The 14395-nt window shown below is 37.3% G+C and overlaps 2 protein-coding genes across 2 annotated transcripts in view; one reads left to right on the top strand and one right to left on the bottom strand.

The window, feature by feature from the left end:
- Positions 1–100: 100 nt before the first annotated feature.
- LOC130438030 (putative monooxygenase p33MONOX) lies at positions 101–2629 on the top strand. Its single transcript, XM_056769778.1, has 4 exons — positions 101–305; positions 931–1026; positions 1155–1329; positions 1464–2629. Exons 2-4 carry the CDS (start codon positions 940–942, stop codon positions 1661–1663), a joined length of 462 nt encoding a protein of 153 aa, XP_056625756.1. The 5' UTR covers positions 101–305; positions 931–939; the 3' UTR covers positions 1664–2629.
- A 245-nt stretch (positions 2630–2874) lies between these two features.
- col23a1a (collagen type XXIII alpha 1 chain a) overlaps positions 2875–14395 on the bottom strand; it is a 98097-nt gene continuing 86576 nt past the window's right edge. Inside the window, exons 12-32 of the mRNA XM_056769779.1 lie at positions 12011–12037; positions 11887–11913; positions 11384–11437; positions 11172–11234; positions 10472–10543; positions 10245–10322; positions 10053–10076; positions 9157–9201; positions 8942–8986; positions 8595–8675; positions 8454–8507; positions 8299–8364; positions 8163–8189; positions 7923–7982; positions 7698–7769; positions 7552–7578; positions 7004–7057; positions 6755–6841; positions 6432–6500; positions 4818–4856; positions 2875–4676 (exon numbers count right to left, since the gene is read on the bottom strand). Of these exons, the coding sequence (XP_056625757.1) occupies positions 4674–4676; positions 4818–4856; positions 6432–6500; positions 6755–6841; positions 7004–7057; positions 7552–7578; positions 7698–7769; positions 7923–7982; positions 8163–8189; positions 8299–8364; positions 8454–8507; positions 8595–8675; positions 8942–8986; positions 9157–9201; positions 10053–10076; positions 10245–10322; positions 10472–10543; positions 11172–11234; positions 11384–11437; positions 11887–11913; positions 12011–12037 (1074 nt within the window). The 3' untranslated portion in view covers positions 2875–4673. The remainder of the gene's footprint in view (positions 4677–4817; positions 4857–6431; positions 6501–6754; positions 6842–7003; positions 7058–7551; positions 7579–7697; positions 7770–7922; positions 7983–8162; positions 8190–8298; positions 8365–8453; positions 8508–8594; positions 8676–8941; positions 8987–9156; positions 9202–10052; positions 10077–10244; positions 10323–10471; positions 10544–11171; positions 11235–11383; positions 11438–11886; positions 11914–12010; positions 12038–14395) is intronic.

The following is a 14395-nucleotide window of genomic DNA, read 5'->3' as shown; positions in this document are numbered from 1 at the left end:
AGTGTTTTTCATTGGCTGTGCTGGAGGTGTGTCTACAGTAAACGCCCAAATACAGTAATATTATGTCAGTTGCGGGGGACTTTTATCTTAAAGCGTTCTACTTCCCGTCCGTCATTTTGTGAGTACGCGTTGTTCTTGTTCTCCCGTGGACACCTCTGCGCTCGCTTTCAACCGGGTATAAACGACGATTAATCGGTGTTTTACCTCTTTATCGGTATATCATCAACAAATATTGTATTTATAAACATGGAGCAAATGGAAGAGCCCGCTGGATCGGATAATAAACGAGCTATAGAGCGGAAAAGGTGAGTTCGGTGTTGTAAACAAGGGCCTGTTTATCAGATCAACGACGCTTCTTGTCATTGGACTGAAGCCCTTTAAATTCTAAAGAACGAAACATTTAACCTATGACCTTTAAGACTAAAACATTGACGTCATTAACGTTATGATATTACTATCAGCTGTTTACGTTTAGCTGTTAAATGAGGCAGTTTATGGTATGGCGATGCTATGATTCGTGCGTGTATGTGTCATCTCGTTTTAATGCTTATTTTATTGTGCTCTTAGCTTTTTAAGTTTCTGTTTTGTATGTTTGTTTAGTGTGTGTTAATTTACATGTTCAGAACGTATTGTGTTACTTAAGTTGCATGATGTTAGCTTGTGAATGTTAAATGTAACCATTAAATACCAACTATACGTTAAGACACTTTTTAGATGTCCAAGTTGCTTATAGTGATTCTATATTATAGGTTAACTAAGTTATATATTAAATCTTAACGCAAAGACATGCGTCATATTGTTTAGCTGGTGTTGTAGTTATTTATAGGGTTATGACTATAGACTATTATGCAATGCATTGGGGAAAGAGCTGCACTTTTTTATTGTGTAAACTGCGATACATTTTATTCATGTTTTGTATATGTTTTATAGGAGTTGAAAATGTTAAGTGAGGACTTCAGAGAGGACAAGATTTCAACAGCAGCAGAATCCATCAGAATCCCCACACTTTCTGAACATCACTCACAGGTGGAGAGAAGTCTCATTATTAAACGATAAACACCTTACAAAGTGATATTGAGCAATCTAATGTGGATGTTGTGAAATGTTATTTTGTTGTAGTTTGTAATTTGATGTCTATCTGATGTTTTTAACAGGAGCTGGTTTACCCAGAGTCCTCACCTTTGTCTGAGTCCAGCGTTGTCATCGCAGTTGCTTCAATGGGTGGTAATGAAGGAGGTGGACGTGGAGGGGAACGGTGGAGCCTCTTCAGGGTGCGCCCCATGGTGCAGAAATCACCCACTGACCCAGGATCAGAGACCAACACACCTGGTAGGGTCCTGCTTTATACTAATAATAACTTGATGTGAATGTTGTTGTTTCATAGTAAAATAAGGCTAAAAGAGAAAAATGGAATTGAATGGATGGAGAAATGACTAATTTATTTGTTATTTCAATGACAACAGGGGGACTCTCGCTGCATTCGTACTTTGGAATTCAGAAGTCTAATACCATGGATGGTATAAAAACCAAAGTAAACCTCATGGTTGAAGATCCTGCCAATTTCAACTCTCCCAAGATCGAGATGAGCGGCGAGGAGGGAAAGAAAACATGTCACAGACTCAGACACAGAGATATGAACATTCTGACACCATCTGGCTTCTGAACTCCACTAGTCTTTAACTCTCTTTAGCTTCCTCGCCGATTATATAAACTACAAAAGCACATAACTGCACAAATTGTATGCCACTTGCAGTTTGGACCGGTATGGTTTCTTATGAGTAACCATAAACACACAGTCACCACGTCTCGCATGTAACTTTACTAGATTTACCCTTTAAATTAGATAAGAGACATAGTCGTACATTAGTGCCAAACACCCTGAGTTGATAGTGATCTCTTATCCCACGTTTACTGCTTTTTGAATGTGTTTTCAGTGCCGTGTACTCTGTAATTATCTTACTTTCTGCAGTTAAAATATACAGATGTAAAAGGTAATGCAGAATCAAAATATGCATAACCAGTGCTCTCCTTGAACATTTTTATTTATTAGTTGCAACATTCAAGTGTGCACTGTCTGACAGTCATCTTATTTTTGTGGACCATTTTAAAAAGCTTATTGTGTTTAATAATGTTTCCTTTAAACTCAACGAATTCCATCACATTACAAAGCATTTAGTCATTTAGCAGGCGCTTTTGTCCAAATGAGCTAAACAAATATTGTGTTGTCATCCACAAATCTGTTTAACCAACTGTCATTTTTGACTAAACACGGTGACAGTATTCAATATTCAACATAGTTGAAACATCTTTAAGTGCCATTTTTGTAACTTTTTATTTCTAAATTATTACTTTTATTGATGGATATGAGGTGGATTGTGTATGTTGTGTCCTGTGTGTTCCCCATATGCAATAAGGTACAGCATTGTTTGTTTAGCATGCTGACAGCGCCACATTTCTATCACTGGGTTTCACACTTAAACACAAAAGTGTTTTTTCATACAGCTCTTGTCATTTTGTAAATATAACAGAGAAGGTTCTCTGTGTATGCGGACACTGCTGCATCATTTTTGCTATTGTTTTTTGTACGATTGTATTGGAATTGCAATACAGTTTGCACTTCATGTTTGAATTGACCTCTTGTTGTTTGTTTTCTGTAGAGCTGGAAGTTATCCATTCATTCTTGTTAGACCGAAACATTGTTGCATCACAGTCCAAACACTTCATAAGTTGTATAGCGGTCACATAGTTCTTGTTCATGTTGCTCAATTTGAGTATTTCATCTATAATAAAATACTGCTTTAAAGCACAATGAAAACTGATTTGATTGTTTGGACGTTTGTGATATTTACAATATGTTTAATAAACAACAACGGACTTGTTACAAACTTTATTATCTGTTTTATAAAACACATCTTAGGGAGCAAAAAACGGCTATCAGGGTAAGGCAGTAGATAAGGATATTGTTCCTTATTCCATAACAACTATCAAAACACAATAACTCAGCAGCAAAATCTTTCAATATCTTTAAAGGAAAACATTCTTTGTGTTGAATAAACACTGCAATGAAACTCAAAGAAAAAGAAAAACTATACAGTAACACATTCTGGAATTTTCCTCCGATTCTTTTTGTTTTTTTCGAAAGCATCCTAATGCTATTTATTGGTCAATCAAGACTTCTTTATTTCACTTTAATGTGAAGCATTTGTCTACCAAATAATGCCATAGAAATCCTAATGTATTATGTGTGGTAACATATATATGTTACAAATATAAGAACTGTTATATAAACTGATGTCAGGTTATTTGATGGTTAACAATAAATATTTGAGAAGAGCTTATGTAGAATGGTTTTAAAATCCCTGAAAGAGGATTTGCCATAACAATGGAAATGTATGCTAAACATGCTAAAACTTCAAAATCAACATTTAATCTGAATGTCTGTGTTAAATCTCTGAACTCCAAACGAAGTTATTAAAGTAAATGAAATTGTCAAACAAAGTGTTATCTTTCTTTGCTTTCACGCTATGAAAGATCGTGGAGCCCTAAAACTTCCTCAGCTTTAAAAAACGGCCCCTTTTTAAACTCACGAAAGCACCTTCAGGTCAGACCATCTTCAAAAAGCAAGAGTACAAACCATAAATTACTATAAACAAAAATATAGAATATGTATAAAAAAAATGTGACGTCAAATAAAATTCAGGTAGTCACAGTTAATGTATCTCAAACAAAGTATCAACACATATCCACTAACAAAATATATCTTAATGTATATGCAGTAGTATTAAAGAAATAAAAAATAAACAGACAGATGTAATGATTTGTAATACTTCCTTTAACTGTCAATGATTATATTCTCTGGCAATAGTGTGTAAATGCTTGCCATCCAAAAGTTGGTATTTAGTACTCAATACCTGATGCTTTCTTTGTGTTCTTGCTTATATTACTACAAAACATGAATAAAGCAAAGAAATAATCCAAGCATAACAGTAACACACGAAATAAATCATAAATTACTGTTCAACAATATTCTCACAATAATGAGCTGTTCTCTATCATTTCCATCTCACAACCTCCTGTGTCGCTGCAGCCGTCCTACAGAGCAGCCGCATCCATGAGGCCAATCCTCCATCTCTCATCATCTCTAAAAGCTCATTTATGCTCCTCCAGAAAAATACTGACTTTACTGAGGGGAGTTTGAACCCTTGTTTGACCTGCACACCGAGGAGAGTCAATATTAACTGATATTATTGAGATTCTGACCATTAAGGGACTGTTGAGTCATTTTTAATTCCTCTGGATTTGGAAGAACGTCACGGCTGGGAGAGATGCTTTCTCTTGAGTTTCTGAAGCATTCCCTGTTCCTTCAAAACAAATGGAGTGATGTGAAGGGTGTTGCAGAACTGGTTGAGCGGTTCAGTGCAGCATGCAACAGTCCTCCAGCACAATCACACAAGAAAGCTCCTTGAAAAATATTTGGATTGTTTTACTCCAATCGATGCCAAAAACCAGCATCCATTCTTTGGTTCAAATGTCGGGTATAAAAAGATTGATAAAAATGTAATACTGATGAAAGTTCATCACAGTCTTTATAAAAATGTAAAAATAAGGAAGCTGTATGAAATTGCAATATATATCACATCAATATGTACAGACGACATGCTGCAGGTCACGCATCACTGCAAGACAAAAACAAACAACCAATGTTAGGAAAAGCAAAATCAAAGTCATATGAAGTTATAAAGTCACACACACAAATCCAACCGACACGGTTAAAGAATATTAAAGCATCTGCAATAAATGCATTTTTTTTTACTGACCTTGTGCCAACAGCCTGGTATTGGAAGTCCATCTGGACCCTTAAAAACACAAACCGATAGGTGTTAAACTATTATTATAAACAAAATTAGAAAACATTTAAAAAAAGTAATTTACAATTTTCTGTCTGCAGACTTAACAAATTAAATTGTTATTCTCAAACACAAACATGGCAAAGGAACATCAAATAAAAACTCAAACCTTTTTAGGTTTTCAAAGGTTTTGAAACTTTGATGCTAGGGTATTGCCATGTGGTTGCCAAGGTGTACTGATGTGGTTGCTAAGGTGTACTGTACTGATGTGGTTGCTAAGGTGTACTGATGTGGTTGCTAAGGTGTACGGATGTGGTTGCTAAGGTGTACTGATGCTAAGGTGTACTGATGTGCTTGCTAAGGTGTACTGTACTGATGTGGTTGCTAAGGTGTACTGATGTGGTTGCTAAGGTGTACTGATGTGGTTGCTAAGGTGTACTGATGCTAAGGTGTACTGATGTGGTTGCTAAGGTGTACGGATGTGGTTGCTAAGGTGTACTGATGCTAAGGTGTACTGATGTGCTTGCTAAGGTGTACTGTACTCATGTGGTTGCTAAGGTGTACTGATGTGGTTGCTAAGGTGTACTGTACTGATGTGGTTGCTAAGGTGTACTGATGTGGTTGCTAAGGTGTACGGATGTGGTTGCTAAGGTGTACTGATGCTAAGGTGTACTGATGTGCTTGCTAAGGTGTACTGTACTGATGTGGTTGCTAAGGTGTACTGATGTGGTTGCTAAGGTGTACGGATGTGGTTGCTAAGGTGTACTGATGCTAAGGTGTACTGATGTGCTTGCTAAGGTGTACTGATGTGGTTGCTAAGGTGTACTGTACTGATGTGGTTTCTAAGGTGTACTGATGTGGTTGCTAAGGTGTACGGATGTGGCTGCTAAGGTGAACTGATGCTAAGGTGTACTGATGTGCTTGCTAAGGTGTACTGATGTGCTTGCTAAGGTGTACTGATGTGGTTGCTAAGGTGTACTGATGCTAAGGTGTATTGATGTGGTTGCTAAGGTGTACTAATGCTAAGGTGTACTGATGTGCTTAATAAGGTGTACTGAAGTGGTTATTAAGGTGTACAGATGTGGTTGCTAAGGTGTTCAGATGTGGTTGCTAAAATGTACTGATGTAGTTGCTAAGGTGTTCTGTGGCTGGCTGCATAAACTGGTTGCATAGACTAGTATTACAAGTAGCAATTACATAATTTTTTTTCTTCAGGACTGTTCAACTTCTTTAAGTCTGAAATCAGCGGCTATATTTATGATGAGTTTGCAAAGCTGTTCTGATGTGTTCTTAGCTTACTGAAAGGAAGTGGCTAGAGTGTCCATAACTATCATCATCTCTAACATCATCATATAGCACATAGATCTACCAGAGCAAATGCAATAGTCATACATTCCATTACCAAGCACCACTAAAACAAATGTCTTTTTATGTATAAATTCTTAATAATCACCCCATGTGATTGTTATTAGTATATAAGTGACAGAGTAGTTAAAATAGGTAAAGGTGAAACACAGAAAGAGTAAAAAAGGGCAGGCGTTAGTGGAATAATAGAGGAAATAGAAGCAGGCAGATATACTGTACCAGTGGACAGGGGTTCTCTGAGACCAGCTGCCCTGTTTCCACTGGCTCTTTTTTACATCCTTCAGATCCCTGTCAATACAAGCACACATAAAGAATACGCTCTCTCATAATTACTAAAAACACACAATCAACCAGACCTAGCAGCTTCTGGAAATAGAGAAGAAGATGAAGAAATGTGAAATAAAGAGGAAGAATGTCAGCGAAACGTCTGAGTTCCCAGATGGATCCGCTTTGTTTGGAATGACCCCCATGTTTATTCACCTGATTTACACCAGAATGAATCTGTAAGACATCAACAAATATAAACATGTGAGAGCACGCACCACAGGACAGGGCTGGTCCAGACCTGGAGGTCCCTGTTCTCCCTTCTTTCCTTTGAGGCCCCTCTTTCCAACGGGACCACGATCCCCCTGTGAATCAGATCAACAAAATCTTGTTGTTTATAGGAATGGCACACGCAAACTACCACCATTGACCAATCAGAATTCAGTATTAGAGTGTCATTGCCATTTGATGTCCATGAATAAATGAAATCTAAATTACACACAAACATCACTGAGATAATCACATACCTTTTCTCCTCTCTCCGAACGCACGCCCCTGTCTCCTTTAATGCCAGGAAAACCCTGCGGAAAAGAAATGCAGACCCACAATGTAAAGCTAAATTTATGAATATACTACACTAGACACCCAAAAATGAAAATGCGGTCATTATTTGCTCTCCCTCATGTCATTTCATACCTGTATAAACGTCTTTGTTTGGTTGAACACAAAGAAAGGTATTTGAGAGAATATTAGCAACTGATATTTTTGGGGCACCTTTGACTACCATAGTAGAAAAAGTGAAATGTTAGTCAGTAGTGCCCTTTGTGCAGAACTGTTTGTTTTCCTAAACTCTTTAAAATATCTTCTTTTGAAAAAAAAAATTTTTATTCTACTTTTGCAGTCAATAGTGCCCCAAAAATGTCGGTTGGTAACATTTTTCCAAATATCTTTCTCTGTGTTCCATCGAACAACAAAATGTATACAGGTTTGAAACAACTTGATGGTGAGAACATGAAGAGAGAATTTTCTTTTTTTGGGTGGAGTATCCCTTTAAACAACATGGATTACTACTTACATCTAATCCAGGTTCTCCCTGTTTTCCCTTAAAAAGAAATAAAAAAAATCATTTTTTTATGTTTCTGATCTCATGCATATGACAAGGATTAAATGTATATGTTTGACACATTTATGTACTTATATAGATTTAAATACAGTATTTACCTTTTCACCTTTGGTGCCAGGCAAGCCAACTAATCCTGTTGCCCCTGGAGGACCCTGAGGACCCTGGGGGCCCTATAAAACAGAATAAAAAATAAATAAATCATTTTCAATTTTAATAAATTAATCCTCCATAATAAAAATTATAATAGTGATCAAGAGTTTAAATAATATCCGTAAATTAATAATATAGTGAATATGGCATTATGGGATAAGACGTGTTCTTACTTGAATTCCCAGAGTGCCCATCTCTCCCTTCTCTCCTTTAACATTTTCCCCCGGATCACCCTTTAAGATATTGAACACAACTTTAGAGAGATACAATACATGAAGTAATACTCTCCTGCAAATCTTTATGTTTCTTAAATTAATTTACGACCATAAATCAGCATTAATTTTTTTTTTCTATGACAAATGACTGAATAGACTATATAAACTGCAAATATACACCAAGGAAAAAACACCTACTTTGGGGCCTGGCATGCCACGATGACCCTGAAAAATATTTCATCCACGTCACAGTCAATTCATCATCTTTTCGTCTTATAAAATCAACTCAAAATCATTATGAAATATTATAATGAGGTTTTATAATGTGTGTCACCATGTATCCTGGAGGTCCTGGTGATCCAGGAGGTCCTGGTGGTCCTGGTTGTGATATCATCTGAACCTGTGATCAGTGGTGAATTCACAGTTACAGTTTACTGTACTCATGAAATCACAGTATATTAATAGTCATCAGATGCTACAAAGATCTACCAGGTTGTCCTCTAGTATAGAATCTCCTTTCTCTCCTTTCTGCCCGTCCATTCCCTGTAAGACATGTGAGAAACAAAACATCCAGTTTGAACTAGAGACAGTGTGGAAATACTGATTCTACTTCAATGTTTTAATACTTACAGAAGGACCAGAGAGACCCATTTCTCCTTTCTCCCCCCTCTCTCCAGCTACACCGCGCTCTCCTGTCTCTCCTTTATCTCCCTGATGAAAAATAAATGCATAGATTGATGTCAACGAACCTTTAGATAAGAGGTTCATATGGAACATAGTTACTCTAGATTTTTCAGTGCAAAACATCTGAATGGGTTTTTAGGGTGTTTCTAACGGTTCAATGTGGTTGCAAGAGTGTTGCTAGTTGGTTGCTAGGGTGTTGCTAGGATGTTCTGGTTGGTTGATTACAGGTAAAAGTGAAAACAGCCCACCACCGAGCACCACAAAAAAAAGATTTGTGTCTGGGAGATTCTCACCATTTCACCATCAAGCCCAGCAGGCCCAGGCAAACCAAGCTCACCCTGTTTGAAGGAAGAAAACAGTGTTGATTAGACCCTGTTCATTCATTTCAATTTCCTTTCATGGTCTTTATAACCATATAACCACATATGTGTGAGTTTTAGTGGATTAACTGTTAAAACAACAAACCCACTCATTATAAAATAAAAAATTTTTGTCAAAAGTTGCCAACCTTTGGCCCTTCTTTTCCTGGTGGTCCCGGGGGGCCGGGTGGTCCCTTTGTGGAAGACAAGTGGAAAAGAAATAATACATTTTTAATCAAATATTTTTGTTTTTATAAAATGTGCTTAGAATTAGAACCACAAATCTCAGATAAATTCTTTCTATCAGCTGCTATAAAACATGTTTCCGTATAAGTCCTATTGTAGGATTTGTGGGACTTAAACACCTACTTAAAGTTTCGAAACAACTTCCTGAAGGATGTTTAACAACGTTTTCTATTTCCTAATAACACATTTCAATGCATTGGTAAAATGTGCTGTCAAGGTCTGTGGTTTTATAAGAATGTCTAATCATGTTAAAATTGTATAATTCTCACAGATTTGACAAAGTCCAGGTCTTCAAAAGGACAACACACAGCACATTTAAACAGTCATTAGCATGTATGCACAAGAACTATTCATTAAACTACCAGGACTTATGCAAATGTAACTCTCAGATCAAAAACATGCAGAACATTTTCTACTAATTGCATCCAAATGTGTAACTTCATCCTGCTGTCTTGCAGAAAACATTCCCATAACACTGCAGAAAGTCTAATGACTTTACCGATCGTTTGTAAGGTATTAAAAACATACACCACATTTGACAGCCATGCATATTTCACTCATTTAAGTGGGATGCTTTAAGAGTTATGTTAAAAAAACATATTTTGCATAAAGATGACATGACAAAGAATTTACATTGGATATTTGTATATTGAAACTTGGTTTGATGTATTACCGGGAAATTCTTGAATTATCAAACAACGCATCTGTTTTGAATTCAAAGCACACACAAACACACAGTGAGTATTTGTTTACAGAAGGTAAATAAAAACATGGCAACCCATGCTACAAATACTGTTACCGAGACACTGATGGTTTTAATGGCCTGCCGGAGAAAATCAACCAGACATGTAATGACATTTACTTTTAATTTAACTATGAATTGAATAACTATCAAATTACTTATTTCTTTTAACAGAAAATCTAATTTCTGTAACAACAAATTCACACAAATCTAGCGCCTAGTCATTTGAGTGATAAATTCACAGCTCACCTGAAACGCATCTAAGAGTTTGCCATTGAAGTCGATGATGTCACTGGAAGCTGATGTGCCCTTCTCACCAGGACCACCCTAACAAAAAAATAGCATCCTCAGTTCTAAAGATAGGAGTTTAAGTAATCGCCATGGTTACACATAAGACATTTCTGTAATCCACTCCCAGAACTACACAAATGTGCACATCCACTAAGATGTATAATGTATATGATTGTCTATCTTACTATTTCACCCTTGGGTCCTTGTTCTCCAACATCTCCCTTATCTCCCTGCACTCCAACATCTCCCTTATCTCCCTGCAAACACAAAACAAATCAATACATCCAAACAACTCTCACCCTTGTGACGTTCCAACCCCAAAGATTTACATTTACCATGTAAAGAAACTATTACCCGGTTTCACACACAAGGCTTAAAGTCCCATGAAATATTGCAGCGTTTATTGTAAATAGTTTATCAATGTGGTTTATTCTCTTTTTTAAAGAAAATGAAAATGGCTTTCTGTAATGACTATCCATCTTTAATGATGTATGTTAGACGGCATGGGCGGAGGTTCTGTTAACTCCTCCCCTTCAACTGTCTGCTACCAGTTCCATTTTTAAAATGCAATGGGTGTTTCTATAGATCCAATCAATTCGCAGAGGGAGCCGAAAGCCACGCCCACCACTTTTTTCGTTCAAAACTCCATTTCCTAATGGACTAGTTCCAGACTAAAATGAAAGTTTTAGTGAAAATAAATTGCCCAGCCATATATTAAAATACATCAGTGCCATTGTTTTGACTCATAATGCACACCAGAAATGTTTATATCAAAGGCATTATAATTCAAGCGACTTAAATATCCTAATTTAACTAAATTTAAGCTAAGCCTCGTCTGTGAAACTGGGCCCACCAATTAAGTGTGAAACAAAAAGCTTCACGCACCTTCAAACCTGGCAGACCGTCTGTCCCTCTGTCACCCTGAGGACCCGTCTCGCCCTGCTCACCCTGCAAACAAACAGAGATCTTAATTGATTGTAGAACGGCGCAGACTGTTGCTTTAGAGGCAGAGATTCAGAATCATGAGATGTCAAAGCAACGTCACAACGTCAGAATTCTCTAAATGATTTTCGTGAAATGAAAGAAAGAACTCTGACCTTTGACCCCGGGGGTCCCTGTGGTCCTAGGTAACCTTGTTCGCCAACTTCACCCTTGGAAACAAATATGCTAATGAACAACCATGCATTCAAAAGACATGCTCCCGAAACATCCTCTGCAGTTTTACTACACAAGCATCCCACTTGCATCACCCCTCACATTCGATTTAAACAGATATGAAAACCATCCCACATTAAAAATGATTGCAGTGAAACACAGAAAGACAGATTAAATCAAGACATCATCTGAGATGTCAGTACGGCCTTCGGGATGATTCACATTGTGTTTAAAGACAACTGAAGTCAGAAAGCACTTACACATCATGCTAACCCATCATGAAGGCCAAAGACCTCCACATGCTGTTCACATTTATACCAAGAGGAAAGCATTTTGTACTTTTTAGGAAATGTTCTCCTCCAAGAAAGAAACAACATGTCAGCGCTAGGGATGAGCGCTCAAACACACACACACACACACACACACACACACACAGTTTTCTTACTGGTTTTCCTGGTAAACCTCTCGGCCCCTGTAGAGATAGAAAAACATATTTAAATGACGGAAACAAATAACAACATATTCTAAGAAATCAGGAAATAAGATAAAGAAATGTGCAGGAGATTCACCTCGATTCCATTTTGTCCAGGAGCACCCTGAAGAAGAGAGAGAGAGATGTTGTGTTTAAGCAGTTTTACCTGTTCAACGACTTCATTTACATCACAAGAAATATTATTGGTTCTTGTATTTCGTCACAGGACATGTTGGAACCAATATGGTTTGGAAGTTTACGACATATCACAATTTTTTTGTGCTCAGATGCGCTCACTTTTGTTTACATTTTGCCAAAGAAGCTAAAAATATTCTCTCACAAACTCATCATTTCACTTCAGGAGACATTTATTAAGCCACGGGAGTCCTTTGGATTACTTTTATGATGGATGGATGGATGATTTCTGAAACTTATAGGTACTTAAATGAAATAAATTGATATATACAAAAAGTAAATGAATTGAGTATTTTCAAATTTTGGGTGAATTTGACATTCCTGTTCAGAAACTGCTGTTTATTACTTCACCACCAGATGTCAGTGTTGCACAACATGGGTTTGTACATTAGCATTACTGTACATTGACTAACGTATGTGCGCACACAGGTGTGTGTGTGTCATAGACATACAGAGCATTTGTAAGATGATGTTAAACTGGTACAGTTGCACTTCCCTGAACTGGTAAAAGACTCTAAATGCCATACAATATGAAATGTTTCCAATGAAAAAGATATGCTTGTCCTCATTTCGCATTGACATCATATACATGTGGATACACAGATGCATGCACTCATCATGTCACATGTATTACTGTATATCAAGAAGACGTAAAGGCTGGCTTTCAACCACAATACAGAGAAACACAATATTCTGTTCACTGTCAAAAAGTGAATGTAACCAGAAGAATTGCTGGGAAATCAGAAATCCTGTGATGTAGTGCTATTGGGACATCAGTCATTCATACTCCCCCCAGATCTGTGCTTCTTAACAAGCTGGTTTTGCAAACTATAAACACAAAAATGGTGGTAACACACAGACACATCTGTGGCCAACATGGCGCAGAATCTCATAGATTCTGACGTTTCTACAATCTCTAAAATGAACAAGATACAGTCTAGTGTTCACTTAACATCAAAACATTTAACATACAATTAACTTCTATTCTGTTCAAATTTGTTCTCATGTTTCATTGGTGAACGTCTCTGTGTGTTAACCAAACGATGGTTACTGTACATTCCAGATCTCAAGGCTCATGCCAACATCGCATCAGATCATAAATTCACTGCACATTTATCCGTCCTCGTGATAGGAAACGTTTAACCTCATATGAAAGGACCTGGGGTCAGAAACATTGTTGTGCGTTTGGGGACTTGGGAAAACTGTTCCTGGATCTGGACGCGTTCCATATCTCGTGTGGGTCATTCAAGAACAACTGAGTGCGCCGAGAAAACACTGCGGGTGTGCCTTACTGAAACCAGATGAGATTTGAGCCCTAAAATCTATATTTGGTTAAGCCGCAGCATGCTGGCATCGGCTGCGGTTTTCGCCCGCCCCGCTGGGGGCTCGATAAACTGGATTTACCCCTTGACCTCTAACCTCTCTCTCTCCATCACCTCTGACTGAACAAAACGCAACCATCAGATGACAGAAGCCAGAGCAGAATGCCATTAATGCCTTTAACCTTTAAAATACAACCTGGAACTGTTGCAAACCACAGGTCGCTGCAGTACAAAAAAACTGATTCAGATATGATTCCGCTGCGTGTTCTTGATTTCCACCTGTGTGACTTCACAGAGCAAACCTCCCAGGTTTCAGCAGATCCGTAAGAGCATGTTAACCAAACTTCAAACTATACTCAGGTATTTGTGAAACATATGTTTTTTCTGTTATATGAATAGATATAAAGCAGAAGAAATAGGAATGGTTCTCATTTGCTTGATTGGATCTGCTATCGTTGGTTCTTAAAGGGATAGTTCGCCAAAAAATAACAATTCTGTAATGAAATACTCACTCTGTAGTTGTTCCAAATCTATATGAATTTCTCTCTTTGGTCAAACACAGAGAAAGCTATTTGGAAGAATGCTTGTAACAGTTCTTTGACCCCATTGACTACCATACTAGAAAAAAATATAAAGGTAGTCAAAAGTGCCCCAGAACGGTTCGCTTTCCAACTTCTTCAAAATATCTTATTTTGTGTTCAACAGAACAAAAAAAAATATTCCTAGTATGGCAGTCAATCGGGTCCGAGAACTGTTAAGTTAAAGGCATTCTTCCAAATATCTTTCTCTGTGTTCTTCAGAACAAAGAAATGAAAACAGATTTGGAACAACTCGAAGATAAAGTAAATGATGACAGATTTATTTTGGGGTGAACTGTCCCTTTAAAAAAGTTTTTTTTAGTTCTTTAAGGAAAGAGAATCAGAAGCATCTTCTTTAGCTCAAAGAGGTTATACAGTCAAATCAAA

This window comes from Triplophysa dalaica, chromosome 16, assembly GCF_015846415.1.
Source record: "Triplophysa dalaica isolate WHDGS20190420 chromosome 16, ASM1584641v1, whole genome shotgun sequence".
Classification (NCBI taxonomy): Eukaryota; Metazoa; Chordata; class Actinopteri; order Cypriniformes; family Nemacheilidae; genus Triplophysa; species Triplophysa dalaica.
Note: the sequence above shows the minus strand (reverse complement) of the source record. Positions and strands in the feature narration are given on the sequence as shown.

Bases quoted from the DNA above. Each gene is read 5' to 3' on its own strand.
- LOC130438030 (XM_056769778.1), top strand. From the start codon at position 940: ATGTTAAGTGAGGACTTCAGAGAGGACAAGATTTCAACAGCAGCAGAA. The intron at 1,027-1,154 runs GTGGAGAGAAGT...TGTTTTTAACAG, and splicing joins TTTCTGAACATCACTCACAG to GAGCTGGTTTACCCAGAGTC. The intron at 1,330-1,463 runs GTAGGGTCCTGC...CAATGACAACAG, and splicing joins ATCAGAGACCAACACACCTG to GGGGACTCTCGCTGCATTCG.